At 41.4% G+C, this 16,174-nt stretch overlaps 1 protein-coding gene across 1 annotated transcript in view; it reads right to left on the reverse strand.

The window, feature by feature from the left end:
- Positions 1 to 12,560, reverse strand: part of hs3st4 (heparan sulfate (glucosamine) 3-O-sulfotransferase 4) — a 74,262-nt gene extending 61,702 nt beyond the window's left edge. The window contains exon 1 of the mRNA XM_076753615.1: positions 11,237 to 12,560. Within this exon, the coding sequence (XP_076609730.1) occupies positions 11,237 to 11,832 (596 nt within the window). The 5' untranslated portion in view covers positions 11,833 to 12,560. The remainder of the gene's footprint in view (positions 1 to 11,236) is intronic.
- Positions 12,561 to 16,174: the final 3,614 nt, after the last annotated feature.

Genomic DNA, 16,174 nt, shown 5'->3' on the forward strand with positions numbered 1-16,174 from the left:
AGTAAACAACATAAAGCGATGAGAAACTTCAAAGGCGATGGGACAATCACAGCAAACAAGATCCTGGAAGCCAATGAATGTGTTTGTCTTTGTCTGTGACAGTGACTCAGGGGTGTAAACAGAGGAATTAGCTCGCACCTCCGGAGTCTCAACACATCACACAGTCATAATTGAATTAAGTCTGTCAGGTTGTTGCTGAACTGTAGATGCTGTGAAGAGCACGAGATGCATTCGGCTCCAAAGATCACTTCAATAAATGGCCTTAAGATTTAATTTCCACCAAATCCATGAAAAGAAAAAAAGACTAATGAGAATTGTGAAAAATGGCTGAAATAGCATTTTTGCTTGACAGCCTGCGTTAGATGCTAATTTCTGTGAAAAAGTCCACGGTTTCCATGATGGGGGAAAAAAGCCATACGCTGCATATGTCTACTGCATAATTGTCATATGATAATGCTACCTATACTAGCGGGAGAAGCCAACATTTTCATCTTCCCCCCTCCCCTCATCCCTCAGCATAACACACAACAGAGGCACCTATCAGCTCATGGACACACATTTGAAACATACTCCCAGCAGTCCCTGTATCTTGGCTTCATGACCATTCCTGTCAGGGTTTTCCCTTTGACTGAACAAATGCATCAGCTTGTGTCATGAGACCACATCCCTCGCAGCCAATAAGGAGCATGAGCAGCGCAAGTGCTCCAGGAGATGTGGAAGGAAAATTGGAATCTTGACAAGTATGATTGACATGCGTATTTGTCCCAAGGTAGTCTTATTTGCAGAGATTTAAAGACGTCTGTAAACCAGCATTCTGCAGAACAGAATCATTGTTCCTCCAGACTAGAAGCACATCACGGCAATTCCGTTGCATGCAAATCATCTTTTGGGAGAGACGAATCCCTTTGAGTATAAAATGACTTCAGCTTATACTTTATTTTGGGTCCAAAATAAATAATTTAACAGACGAAGCTATGTCTTTCATTTTGAGACAATCTGTCCATGTTGTGGAACAAAAAACACAAGCCTAAGTCCTCCTTTCCATCCCAGCGACAACGCTGGAGATGGCTGCACTGAACTTTATCTGCCTCGTTTGATGGACACAAAAATAAAGTGGATATGAGCCCTGATGGTGAACCATAACCCACGGCCACTTCAACGCAATGGGAGGGGGGAAAAAAACGGCGAATTAAATTCTAAGCATAAGTAAAATAGACTTCCACTTGAAAGCATCGGAGTGTAGCTACAGCAGGGCAAGAGAAAGAGATGAATGTGTGTGTGTGAGAGGAATGTGCATGAATCCTGAACAGGACCAAAGGCAGGATGAAATTGGCTATACCCATTAACTGCTCAAGAGTTTTTTTTCCTCCATATGCAAAAAGGATGGAGCAGTATTACTTCTTCCATAATTCCCATGTTACAATAGAGATCGCTTGAATAAGATCAAACCAATCTGTAATCCTGGAACGAAATGAAAAAAAGAAGCTCTATTCAGCCAAAACAAAACACCAGTGAAAGGAGAAACCTGCTGAAAGGTAATTCAGCACTGTGCTCTGTACAGTATGTGTTGATCTGCCGTATTAGGATATCTGCTGCAGAAAATATGGAACCTGGAGAATAGTGTTGTAGTGGTTGTACTAATTAGCTGTGCTGAAATAGTTGCAGCTTTGTGGCTGTACTTGTTGAAATTCAAATCTGCAGTGTATTACAAAAGGAAAACTTCACCTGAGATTTTAATAATTCAAAGCCCAATAATGTTAATAAATTCTGTAAAATATGTGATGGTCCATCTGCAGACAATGGCATTTAATTGGGAAAGTGACTCTAGTGTAACCCTGTCTCCTTACAAATTTGTACATTCATACAACTCATTTGCAAGAGCAAGCATGTTTATACTGCCTGAATAACATATTTAGGTCCATAATAAGGAAATGTTTTTAATGAATGGCAAAAACTATGCAATCATTTTCCTCCAATATCCACTTGTTGCTACGCAACATGATTTACGTTTATGGCCTTTGTTAGACACTGGAAAAGCAAACACTGAATTAAATCACTTGACATGACCATCTTTAGCCATTTCCCTAGCCTTAAAGGAGTAGTTTGACATTTTCAGAAAAATGCTTATGTGCATTGTTTCTGCAGGTTAGATGAGATGTTCAGCACCACTCTCATGTCTGTCTGCTAAATATGTAGCTGGAGCCAGATGCTAGTAAATAAGCTTTACACAAATGCTGGAAAAAGGGTGAAATAGTTAGCCTGGCTCTGTCAAAATCTGCCGACCAACATCTGTAAAGCTCACTAACGTTTTATATCTCAGTTGTTTAATTCATATAAAACTGAAGCCAAGATGTACACTGGGGATGAGACTGTGGCCTGTCAGTGTACAGAAACCGTTACTGTTCCAACGGTCCGCTGGTGAGCCATAGGAACATTTCCTGTTGTTTATTTTTTTTTATCTATTGTTATGTTTTCATGTACACTCGTACTATACACCATTAGAAAGTTTAGATTCTTGTGAATTGCAATATTAAGTGATAAATGATAGGGTAAGGCTTCATACTGTGGTCCCAATGTGTTTTAATAAGTCCCAGACATAGTATATGTGCAAGCCTTTATTTGCAAAAAATAAATAAATAAATAAAAAAATCTGCTTCAGTATGTTCAGCCTTCTATATATTCAGTTCGGTGCCAGTAGCACTTAGAGTGGATCTGACTGCTGGGGATAAAAGTTCAGAATACTACCTTTCAAGAGAGACCAAACCCATGCACATACTCCACACAGCTATTAGTTCACGTTGGGTATGCTTTGGATAGGCGTTTTAGGCTTATTTTTACTGGAATGGTAAAGAGACTGTTTGGCCAATATTCACTCATGCACAGATGTCCAAAAGCCAGGATTACGGTAGAATCATACAGGGATATTAATAACCAGGTTTTTTACATTTCATTTCATAGATACGGACTCACGTGAGTGTAAAGATCCAGCAGTGACCAGAAGCTGAGGGTAGATAAATAAAGTTGCATCTAAAATAAAACGCGTTGAAATGATTGTAATTGTTATAAAGTATCAGAGTGAAAAAATAAATTCTCTTAGGGTTTGCAGTGGATGTTTGGCAGCAACAGGAACAACCGCAGCACATAAAAAAATATATCCAACATACTTTCACTGAATAAATGAACACATAAATACATATGCATCAAACATGCAGCGCATTAATGATTCATGTAACTTGATACAATGATGTATTTTCCCTACAAGGGGCCATTCGCCATGCAGCTGGAATTATATCAACTTCAAAATATGTGGATAGTTTTGAGATTACACAGGCACTCACTGGTCCTCCACCATTACACTTGACAATCAGCTGCGAGTTTGATCATCACAGAGGAGCTTTTTTACAACAAGGAGTCACTTCTTACTCGTGGAGAAGATTACTTCATCATAAAATTGATTCAACAGTAGGCTTACTTGTCAATACATTGATGTATAAAGTACTGTGTGTGAGGTGGAGCAGGAGAAAGAGGCTGCCCTTTCTGGCTAGTAGTATATAATGAGTAATTTTCTTTTGCTATGCTGAATCTAAAGAGATGCTCAAACAAGAAATAAACATGATTGCTCCTGTGGTAACTGGAACCTCAGAGCTCCATGATGCTTGGGAGTTTAATCAAGTGGAAAGAGGGCGGGCACTGAGAAAGACTGTACTGAAGCGGTCCACTCTCTTGACAGCGCAGGGGTATGCTGCTAATTAAAAAGTTTAATTCCACAACTGCAGCACTGGCATCAGAGCACTCAGAGGTGCGTCCTTGTGAGTCTTGGCACCGTCTTATCAGGCGTCGGCAGATTCTGCCATGGTGGGGAAGGCGCGGGACAGGGAGGCACTGCAGCAGCACACAGGCCCAGCTGGAAGGGATGGCATCCTGCCTGCTCGGGGATCTGGCCCACCTTGCTCTTTCCCATCTCCCCACTGAGTGGAGTCACAGGCTCCCAGTCAGGTGGCAAGAGTCAGGGGCTAAGCTGCCCATGGAGCAGCTGAGAGAGGGAAAGCAGGGCTAAACAAGGGATAAACGCTGGATTTAGACTTTCTGCTGCTGGGCTCGGCAGTGGATCCATGTCTCCATTACACACCTCCTGTCGCCGGGTCCTGTCTTGCGACCGGAGGTTGCAGGTACACTAAAGCCTGTGCTGCAGTACACACTGTTCCCTCAGACATGATACATTGAATCAGATGTGATACAATGACACTGCCTCCCTGAATAGACTTTAATAAAAAAAAAAAAAAAGTGATTCTTCACAACACAGCGCAAAGAAAGGATCCGTTTCTTTGATAAAATGAGGACTGAATGCACTGTATTGTTTGACCTTGGTAGAGCTAAAACTTTTATAGGTGTGTAGGATCTATTGATTAGAGTGTATTACAACTCACACAAAGAGAAAAATCCTTGGAAATGGCAAGGCTCATTCTGTGACATCCTTTTAAAAGGCCACGTCTTATGAAGCGTCAAGAAAAGATGATTGAAAAAAGTCGAAAGTAAAATAGTTTTGGGGTATGCTGGAATAAAAAAGGTGTCTACTGGGACTAATCACCACGGAGCTGGAAGCTATCGCCGACTCGTTTCTCAGCAGGGACGCAGCCCTGAAAGAATAAAACACTGCTCTAAAGATTTATAGGCACTTCCCCTCAACTTTTATTGCACGTGGGGTTAAAGTGTCATTTTAATAACACAAAGATATTAGAGCTTGCAAACCCCAGTAGATCTTTGATTCTGGTTAGCTGATTTATCTTATGTATAAATATATTCCAGAAGGGGATAAAGGATGTGCACATGCAGGCCTTTGCTGAGCTGGTGATTTTCTCAAATGTTGACCAGAGATAAATGAATTTCAGGTGACTATCGTAATCTTTTCGAATTACTGCAGTTTTGAAATCGATGAAAGTCACGAAACTCCTTCAAACTAAAGTTGTTTAGACTCCAACCCGCTGTGTCTTTGTCTTTGTTTTTTTCCCTTAAAATACAGTATGCTTTTAATTTAGTGCTGCCAGGTCCCGACTGCGAGGCGATGATTTTGATAGATGATGTATTCACCTCATGAACAGGTGAGCTTGGCAATAAATCCTTTTAACACTGGGTCAAATCCACAGAGTCCGTGGTGAAACTGTGGTGTTACAGGAGGTGGTAGCTGCAGTTTGCAGCAGAAGCTGACAAAGTGATAAGTTATTCAGGATCGCTTTCATATGCAGGATCTACACTCCCGTTACAGAGGAGGGGCAAATGTTTCCTCAGACATGGCTGTATTGGCTTTTCCTCTGGCTCCTATCATACCTATATACTCTTCGGGGCAGTTATTTGATGAAGTACAGTATATAAATCTATTTTATATCCTATTAAGTCTTGTACTCAGAACTTTTATGAGAGAAGTAGAATTTATGGCTTTTGGCCAATTATTGTGGGGCTTGACATGAGCATAAAACTATATACAGACTTGTTCATACACACAGATTAAATGTATGGGCAACTCATTTTAGAGGACTGTATTTCAACTCATTTTAGTGGATCTGAAGAGCAGTAAGGTGTGTTAAAGCACAAAGTGTGCATTTCTTCCCACATTTTATGTGGAGGAGATGTGAAGGGTGTGTATGTTGCCCTCTCAGATGATTTAATACAGTTTGTATTTAGCGACACGGTCACTTCATAGTGATTCAAAGCTGATTCCACAGGACTGAATTAGTAACAAAAACAATGGTGCCACCAATATAGTTTATATTATTGTTGCACATTTTGCACAACACACATGGTGGAGTCTGACTTTTTTACATTTGGGTCTTTCAGGGAGAGGATGTCTTCATGTACTATACAAGATCCCGGCAAAATAGGGGTTAGGATACATAAACACACACAGAGACACGCACCAGAGGCAGAAGACACACAGACAATGTTACTCAAATTATTATTATTATTATTATTATTATTATTAAATGATAATAATCATCATTATCTGCATAACTATGGAAACATGCACTGTGCCCTCTAATGGTGTCACCAAATGGCAGCATGTATAGTGAGAACAGTGATGGAGTAACGCAGCTCCCTTGTGCAGCCAAAAACAGATGTGAACACATGTTTCTCAGACACATGATCACCGAGAGTGATGTCAAACATTCTCCCTTGGATGAATGTTTTAAACTAGATTAACACACAGCCAGGAAGACCAACCATCTGTTCAAGACGATTGATTGAGATGAAGTCCACAATTATAAGTTGTTTCCACAGAGCAAAGGAGATATACGTCTGTCAGTATGAGCACACACGTTGTTTTATGTTGTATGTGAAGTGAAGTGGGTTAAAATAATATTATTGTGGTCTCAATGCTAATTTCCTTTGCACCTCTGCCGCGTCCAGATACTGATCGTACCAAAGCTTTCAGTCAGAATACAACACATACTTTTCAATAACTTGAATCCAAGCTTTAGCTCATACATCAGTGAGCCGTTTGAGGACACATTCACGCTCCAGCATTTAAAATTACATAATTACATATTTGTCACATAATCCCATTATTACAAAAAATATTTCTCAACACAGTTGCTCCGTACCAAGTTCGTTCAGTGTGAAGAAAGCGATTCTTCCTGTGAAGAGACTGATATAACTGCTCCCACTTTGCTGACTGTCCAGTTCACACATCAATGCAGAGCAGATTTCCATTGAGCCTCAGTAGATGAGAAACCTCATGCCTTCTGCTGTATTATTTGATCTGGTCACACATGCTTTTCAACTGGAATTAATCTGAAATGGACAATCTGACACTTTTCAAAATGGTGTTATTTTTAACAATGTGATAGTCTGGAACTGCCGCTGTTAACTCGAAAGTGAAGAGCTTCAAATTTTGATATTTTCCTATTTTTAATGTATGAGTTTAACCATGTTTAAATCAGAAAAATATCTGCTCTGTCAACAAGATCCCATTGTAATCGATTATACCGTGTTTTTCTACCACAGATGTCAACAGCAACATTTTGAGGATTATTCTCTGCTCTTTCTAGGTTCTTGCTCTGGCAGTCACTCCTTTCAAACCCTATTCATTAACACTAATGTAAACGCTATTTGTTTGGCATTTTGCAAAAATACCAAGCAGTCAACCTCACTAATTAGCCTTAATTAGGCCGGTCCCCAAATTGTGCAGATTCCTGCTGAGAATGCTCACCCACAGCAGACATAAATCTTCATATATGATCGATAATCAATGACATTCTCCAGCACAATTTATGAGGCACATTATCTTTCCACTAAAGTATGCGAGCACTGGCACAGAGCTGGAGCAACATTTGCTGTATTGGTCATCATGCATCAAACATTTCCTATTCCAGGTTGAGGCATGCTCAAGAGAACAGATAAGTTAAATCCTTGCGGTGGTGGCTCATCCTCTTTACTCAGAAATAGAGGCAACATTAGAAGCGCCAATTGGCTGTCGAAAGTCCTCTGTGTACGGTAATGATGGCACTACATTGCTAATTGCTTGTTCAAGTAAGCCCAAAACACACTGGAGAAACTGTCCAAGAGCGCTAAAAACAGGGAAGCAGCACCAATCACCAATCTGGGCCCATCTATGGAGGCTCATACCAGACCCACAACAAACTTGGAATCCTGATGTGAGCATTAGATATGTGCAGAATATTTTTATGAATATGCAACTCTGTGTTTATGCAGGGGGCTAAAACCCATCTTTGTACCACATCCAGAAGTGATCACTGCAAGAAATACTTTAGAGATTGAATTGAAACTCCAACAACCAAGTGGACAAATTACAAATTAGGACAGAATGGCATCGCAGTAAAAAGCATGATTGTATGCAAATTAAGCCATCTAAAAGTCGGACTTTAGTACACGTTCAATTTTAGTAATGTAAGTAATATACTGTGGAGCAGAAAGCCTTCCTGAACTACTGACAACATCTATCTCTCTGTCCATCTATCTATCTAAAGTTTATGTTATCCTGTTTATTAATCGCAGATTGTAAAAATTGTGCGTTAGTCGACAGTACACTGTGGATACTCACACTCAACAACAACACAGAGATTCAAACCTCACAGAGAATGTTTGTGTTGCAGTTTTGTCAGAATAAATGTATACATGCATTTATTTATCTGTTCATTGCAATTACCTTGTAGCTTGATGAAGCGTAGTCATTAGGATTAGTCTTCTATATAACACACACATGTATAACCTTTACACATAATAAACTGGCAACTTGCTGCCTGTATTTACTTCAGTGAGAGAGCTCAGTGGCTGTGGAATAGGAGGAGGGGGCGTTCGCTGCTGCCCACATAAAAGAGCACATATTTCCTTTTCTTTTTCCACCACTGTCATTGACATTTGACCATATCAAACATTCACCAGGATAATGATAACATCCTTGGTGGAGCTGATTCTTTATCATGCTTTGCCTATGTCATCGTAAAGTGTCAACAAAAAGCCTTTACTGCACAACTCCTGGACAGAGATGCATTTATCTAAATGAAACAGAAAGGTGGCGACTAAATATTCAGGTGACATAAATGAAAAATGTTCATAATTCTTCATTTAGCATTAAAGTCTGTCTACAGTCTTATTCAAGTGGACTAACCTTGCCTCCAGTGAACCAGACTGTGCTGCAGTGGTGAAAGCTCCAGGCGAGCCTGAATGAATCCACACTATATATTCTGACTTCATGGCAGGTTCTTTAATTCACAGTACAAAACTCAATGGAACTTTCCTTCATCCTGTTGTCTTTCCTCCAGAGCGTCACACAAAGAAACAAAGTGGCAGAAAAATAATCCCCAAAACACACACACGCACACACACACACACACACACACACACACACACACACATACACACACACACACGCACACACACACAAACAGCAGCAACAGCCCAAACACACCCACCCACAATTCTTCCTAAAGATCTCTACACCTGAATATGTGTAGGAGAAACTGTTAAGGACAAATATTACCCTTCAGTACAAGCTTCTAGTGCAGTAACACAGAGACATCATTGGATTCACTGTGTCGAGAACAGACTGAACAAGCATTTGAGTACATGTAAGCGCTTACAAGCTGCCTTTGGGTTACATCCTCTTAGTTTGTCTATCATATCCATCAAAATGTGGAGCAGGTGTTACTGAGACAGGCCCAAATTTATGAATCACATTTTATGAGTTTACTGGTCTCGTTCAACTACACCAATGTCAAATGGTTGCAAACATCTGTAACTGATCATAATTTCACTTCCATTAAGTGCACATTAGCCAGACCATCACAGACAGAGAGGAGAGAGGCAGTATAATGCAACATTTAGAAACAAACAAACAAACGTGGTCTGAATGAATTTTTGTATCAGTGTCTGAAATAGTATCTCAATTTGTGAGCATTTTTACCCATTTAACAATTAACTTTGCACCCAGCGGTGCAAAATGTGGCCTGTGTGTTTATTTGCTTCCTGAATGCACCATTCTGAGGTGAACATTATACACAGGACAATGACAGCTATAAAATTAAGGCTACTTTTGGGATTTTTTTTTGGGCTCAGGGGCCCTAAAACACACAAGCGCACTTATTATTATTTATGTAAGCATGTCATCCTCCTGTCTAATGAGCCTTTCACCGGAAGCATAATGAAACAGCTTGCATTAACACAGTCTAAATGAACAGCCGAGAGCTCCCATGTCTATGCAGCAAGATGAAAGCAGATGCTCCGCAACCCGAACACCGGCGTAACACACCCGGGTTTCTCCAGGAAAACAGAAGGGACTTTGAGTCAGCGTCATTCTCATCAGCTCATTGACTCCATTAGAAAGTCTTGAATTCCCCTGGTCAAACATCATCATGAGAGAAAAACGTCTAACTGAGCCATGACCAACTGACCATGAATGAACCCTCAAATTGATTTTTTTCTCCCATAAACATGGCAGTGATAAACAGGCTAATAAACCTGGACTCAGAGTGAATGTCAGCCATCACACATTCACACTCCTTTGAGAAGCAGCTGCAAAGCAGAGACAAAAGCTGTTTGCACTTAAACAGCACCATCACATGTTGGATTGTATGCAGTTTAAGTGGAAGAGGTGCTCTGGTACCTAAATGTTCTGTTAATAAGGAGGACACAATACTAACTGACTCTGAGACCAAAACAACAGGAAAACACTTCACTAGTTATCCTTTTAAATACTTCCACAAAAATGTGCTCCTACAGAACTGTTTCCTGTTTAAATCATGGCTATATGTGCGCCTGTGTAAAACAGGAATAAAACTGAGGTATAATGAACTGAATAATAAGCAATTTCACTTGGTTAACGTCAAAAATGGCATCGAGGCATGACAAACATTACATTAAGTATTCACTATGAGCATCACATGATTATTCTCTCACTGTATATTGTGTATTTCATCTTTACCAGCGGATACAGGAAGCAGCCTGAAGCGCACAGCGGCTCTGTCAAAACACTTCGCCAGAAAAGTGAAATTAAACACGTAAAATGAAATAGTGAAATCCTACAACTGTGAAGTGACGTCGCTCCGTGTGTTTGCATGCAAACACTGTGTCACCCTGGTGGAGGTCTAAACTTCAGCTGAGGATCACCTGATGAATGACAGGCAGACCTGTGGTACAGTGTCATTCCCTTTACAGAAAAGAGCAGCTGATCAAGAACACCTTATATCATTCAATGGAGTTCAGTATATAAAAATACACACCTTGTGCTTCAGAAACCAAGTAAAAACTATTCAAAAGCGCAAGATCATACAACTCCCAGTTACTGTTCCAGTCTGTTAAAGGACCATTTTGCCAATTTCTACAAAATCATATATGCAACTGCTTTGCAATGACTTCTACAATTCCAGGTGCTTTTCCTTCTGTCACTGTAGCCTAAATAAAAACTCAGCGTGCAGAGACTTGAAACTTGCTGGAGTGAGATAATCCATCACACATAATCCAATCCACAGTGACCAAAAAAGGCCGAATTTATTTTTTTTATCAGAAGCAAAAGTTGGCTTATGATAATGGAAAGTGGCTGAAAGGGCAGAGTGGAAAGTTTAGAGTCGGATCTCGAGCAGGTTTGAAGTCTCTTGCAAATTGATTTTTCTTAACCTCCCACAAATGAAGGAAGATTTTCAGGAGGCCTAAAGTGTGCGCGATTAGGAATAAAGTGGGCCAAAACAAACCACTGGCGTTAGATCAGACTGAAACGGGAACTCACCGGTACCAGTCCAGCCCCTTCTCGTAGTTCCTGTCAAAGAAATGTGGCTCATTTCCAACAGCTCTGACGTCCGGGTGCACCCTGAGAGCCTCCAGCAGGGCTCTGGTCCCCCCTTTCTTCACCCCGATGATGATGGCTTGGGGAAGTTTCTTCTCTCCGTAATCCATGGTGCAGTTCACCCTGAGTTCGCTGTCCGTGGTGCTGAATTCCTGGTGCTCCCTCTCCAGCGCGGTGGTGCGATACGCCGCCGCAGATTTAGTTGGAGACGCCTGGGTCCTAATCCACTCCATCGTCCTCTGTTCGGCCTCGGCATGATCCTTCACGGCGGGGGCCGCGGTGGTTCTCTCGGCCTCGGTGAATTCGGCAAAACCCTGGGAAGCGGAATAAAGTTTCTCCCTCAATGTCACAAAAGTTGTCTCCTCCGTCACCAGCCTCCCTTGATACACGTAGTTCTCTTGCAGGGGGAACTGCAGCGAGTTGTAGCAGCTCATCAAGCTATAGAACAAGTAGGTGACAGAGAGGGAGAGGGTGAACATGAATAAGATTTTCCGGGGCACTTTAGAGGTGAAAACCGAAGTGCTGGACCAAAATGCCATCTCTGATAGCAGTGATCCTCTCAGAGAAGTGGCCAGACATGTTTCCACCCCGAGTCTTGCATGGACAAAATCAACAGCAATAATCAGTCACTATCAGCGCTGCTCCAGCTAAAAAGCGTGAAGCTGGACCAAACCAACCCAATCCAACCAAATCGCATATTTATAAGGATAGCGGGGAAATAGATCGTTAAAATTCCGGAAGAATATCGCGTCCCTTTTCTTGTGTATCGATTTCTTATTTCAAGGCTGACAGACAATGTCACAATTTATTGGACTGAACTTGCAGATTTGAGAGGCTGGAGGTCTGGCGTCCTTCCAAATGAGCAGCCTGGCTTGCACTGGACAGAGTATAATGAACGAAATCCTGGCATTTTATGAAGAGGAAGGGAAGGAAAGGGCAAACAGATAAAGAAAATGAGCAGCGGAGTGTTTAAAGTAGCCTTCTTCTCATCAGCCCGAAGTCCAGTCCAGTCTGCGATACAAGAGTGGATTCACATCCATCCAGGCAGCCCACAAATCCACTGAATCTTTCCAACAAGAGACGACTGGGCGCACAATCCTTTCCGCTTCCCCCTCTCATTTACTTTTCTAGTAGAAAGTCGGCAGCCTTTGCACAAAAGCATCCAGTCCTCCCACTGACTGCCAGGCTGCTGCTCGCCGTCCTTGCGCCTTCTCAGATTGGTGGGCTCCTACGATGTGCGCATCGGCTTGGTGAGCTCATCTGAAGTGAAGCACCGTGGAGCCACACGGCACAACTAGTGTGTACACCCACTTTTTCCTCTATTCGTGCACAAGTAGGGCTCTAAACGTCAGATTTCCTTATCTGAGACGGTCGGGTGGAAAGCTGCTTCCCCTCCTTCATGTGGCCACTCGCAGGGAAACGAATTGCGGTGCCGGAATATGTGAGACCTTATTGCATTGTGAATTGTTTCATACTGTATAAAGTTCACTATAAAACTCCATCTCCCAAAGATTATTTTGATTGAGATTACATTTTACAGAAAGCTCATGTCTGCACCCTGCTGGTTTTCTGGGGAGAATTGCATAAGTTCATTTAGAAAAAGAGAGAAAAAAGAAGTTCATCCCAAGAAATATATAAGCAGGTAGTATGAATCAAAGTGGATAATTAGCAGCACTGTGTTCTGAATTGAAATGAGTCATCGGGGGTGTAGTTCTCTACATATTTCTAAATGCAAGAGAGCACATGCAGAAAACAATCCTGTGTTCTGCATTATGCTGAGGACGAGAATGCTGCTTAGGCGTATTATACACTGAATTTATTATACATGGGTGCAGACTGTAATTACTGATGAGAATATTCACTAGACCTTAACTTGTACACTTTGTTGCCGCAATATGAGGATTTAAAATTGCATGCCACTGAAACGTCTCCCTGTATTAGTGAAACTCATTCATCACACACCTCCAACACACCAGGCGAGCCAGCGTCACACTAAGTACTGGGTCACAAATCATTTGCAACGCCTGGCTCTCATAACAGCAAGCCACTGTTGTATGCAAAGTTTGAAATGTGAAAAATATCTATGTGTATGTGTTGCTTGAGCAAATTTGTCTCCTCTAGCTGTCTGTACCCGGCTCAGCATGCAGAGGTGACACGGTCATTTTATTATAGTGTTGTATTGAGTGTTGCAGTGTTGCTAAAGGGCAGCAATATTGCAAGGGAGCTCTTTTGCATTCAGCCAGTGCTTTTATACCGAATCGACAAATCTATGCCATCCAATGAGAGCTTCCAATACAGAGAGCAAACATCTTCACATTTCTGACTTTCCTAACACATAGTCAAGATTTTTGAACCCAGTGGAATACATATACTGCAGGTGCTGTCTAAACTTAAAGCTGCTCTCAGTGTTTTTTATTATAACAATGCGTCATATTGCAATGTGAGAACAATTTCACCGTGTGAAAGGTGCTCACTCATAATGCTGAACCTACGGAGAATAATCACCTGAATCTGCACCTCCGCTCATTGTTCAGCTTTTACTTTTTAGTCCATCCTCTCTGCTCTCTCTCAGCAGGCAGCTGTTTCATGGAAAAACCTACGATACAAATACCTGCTCAGCACCAGATGGCAAACACACACAATTAGCAACTAGCTGGTGAACACAGAGGAGCATTTAGCAGCTACAGAGCTGGATGTTTCCCTCTGGAGTTGGTAGGGACCAAAACAGAGCTAAAAGAGAGTGAACATTCAGGAAGATAAATTCAAATGATGGTGTTGCTCTGTAACTGTTGTAACATGTAACATGTTCACAACTTTTTTTCACTGCCCCTAGTGGCAAAAAAATCACGTATTGCATGTTGCTCCTCTGACTTGCAGTGTGTTACGGTTATTTTATGTATGGGTGCTCTTTTTTTTTAGCAAACAAACCAAGTCAGTAATTTGTATGTTTATGGCTAAATATGAGCTACCTTTTATCTGTGTGAGATGCAGATGTCAAAGAAACAGTATCAGGAGTTGCCATGATTCTTTCTATAGTTCCATTTTTACGTCCCAACCAATATGAAATATCAAGTTATTTACAAACTAGACCTGTCCATAAGCAATGTAGGTGATTGGATGAGGGGGAGGTAAGCATGAACAAGTGTTTGGAGTACAATGGTTACTGGGTGTTTGGCAGTCAAGAGAGCGTAGGAGAGCTCAATGGGTTTGTTGAAATTGTTGTATTCGTAAATTGCCACTTGGAGAAGCAGAGAGCTCTCGAACACGAACTGCCCCGTTTGTAAATTCTCACTGTTATCAGACTTCCTACCTGTCTAAGAGTCACCCTGTCAGAGATTTCTGAGCATGCTCACACTCTGTGGCTGTGGAGCAGTTGCAGCAGAACGTTTCAGTGTTCATAGCACAAGTGAAGTGGTATTAAGATGGCTGCCGCCACTCCACGCTGATGATAAATTATTATCAGAGCACAAGAGAAAATATATTGACCCATTTTATCTTCCCTTTGTTGTGTCTGTTATCTGAGCCGTTCATAAATCGCTCAGACATTGTCTGTCCCCGCGGAAGCTGAGTGCTCAGATTGTCTCTATTTGCATTTACAAACAAGCAGTCACTCAGGAAAAATGGAGTTTATTGAAGTTTAGTGTAACTCCAGGCAGCTGCTTTGTTAAGAGGAGAATTTACCAGTTGTGTCACAAGGCCAACGTCAAATGAACATTTTTTAGCCTGCACACAGGCAACAGGTCTGAACAGGATTTAAGTGAAGCTCAAGGCTTTCAAACATCTGTTGGTTTCTCCAAGTCAAGCATCATAATTTACTCAGTCCTAGTTAAAAATGACTCCCGTCTCCTTGTTTCATATAAACACGTGTTACAGTGGAAGGTAGGCAGTAAGCTCCGCCCCTTCAATGATGTGCACCTATCGATGGCACCTGCACTCATTAGCGCAGCTGGAACTAATCAGCCGGGCTGCTCTATAAAAGGAGGCTTGTGGCTCTGCTTTAGTTGGGTGTGTGATACCGGAGAGTTAACGCCTTCAGTTGGCGCTCCTGGTTTTGTGTGTGGCATTGATGAATGAGTGTGTGAATGGTCTTAAACTGTAGTGATTCTTTCTTTTCCAGAACTTCACTCCCTCCTTTTTAGTGACTCTCAATTTTTGTTTTTGGGCTCATTTCTTTTGTTGTTCTATCATTTTGATAGAATTAGTGGGTGTTTGTGGATAAGTTATTCCCCATCACCTTTTAGACCCCAAGAGGCCCATTTTGTGTGTGCAGTTTGTTTTTTTGTTGGTTTCCCCTACCAGCAACCGTCATTAAGTTTGTTTTGAGGGGAAACCTAACAATTGGGGGCTTGTCTGGGATATGTGCTAAACCTGTTGGCTGCACAGGAATTTGGTTGGTCGTGGCATAAGCTAACCACTCTGGATTCAGTCTACCAGCACACACTCATGCTCATCACGACAAGACTGTGAGCCTCAGTGGCCCCTCTTTGCAGCTCGCATTAACATTCACCTCATGTCTAGATTGTAGTCAGATATGAATTATCCATATTACATTTATACCTGGAATTAAAAGTGTGTCGCAGCTATCCAATGTGTCTGCAGTTCCACTGCAATTATGGTTTTCAATTCTGACAATATCCACTTACAGTTAATGCAAAATTATTCATCTGACTCGTTATAAATATTAGCTCACAGGCTTAAGAGGAGGCTAGTACTGAGTCTGCTTTATTATAGTGCAGCATGTTCTTTGTACACATATGGTCCATCATGTCTTCATGCATGCTGTTTTTCCCCCGTTTGAATATTTCTATATCACAAAGAAAAGAGAAATGCAGTCCACAGTATTTAATGGGACTACTGAATAGAAAATATTACAGCTCATCT

This window comes from Chaetodon auriga, chromosome 16 (assembly GCF_051107435.1).
Source record: "Chaetodon auriga isolate fChaAug3 chromosome 16, fChaAug3.hap1, whole genome shotgun sequence".
Classification (NCBI taxonomy): Eukaryota; Metazoa; Chordata; class Actinopteri; order Chaetodontiformes; family Chaetodontidae; genus Chaetodon; species Chaetodon auriga.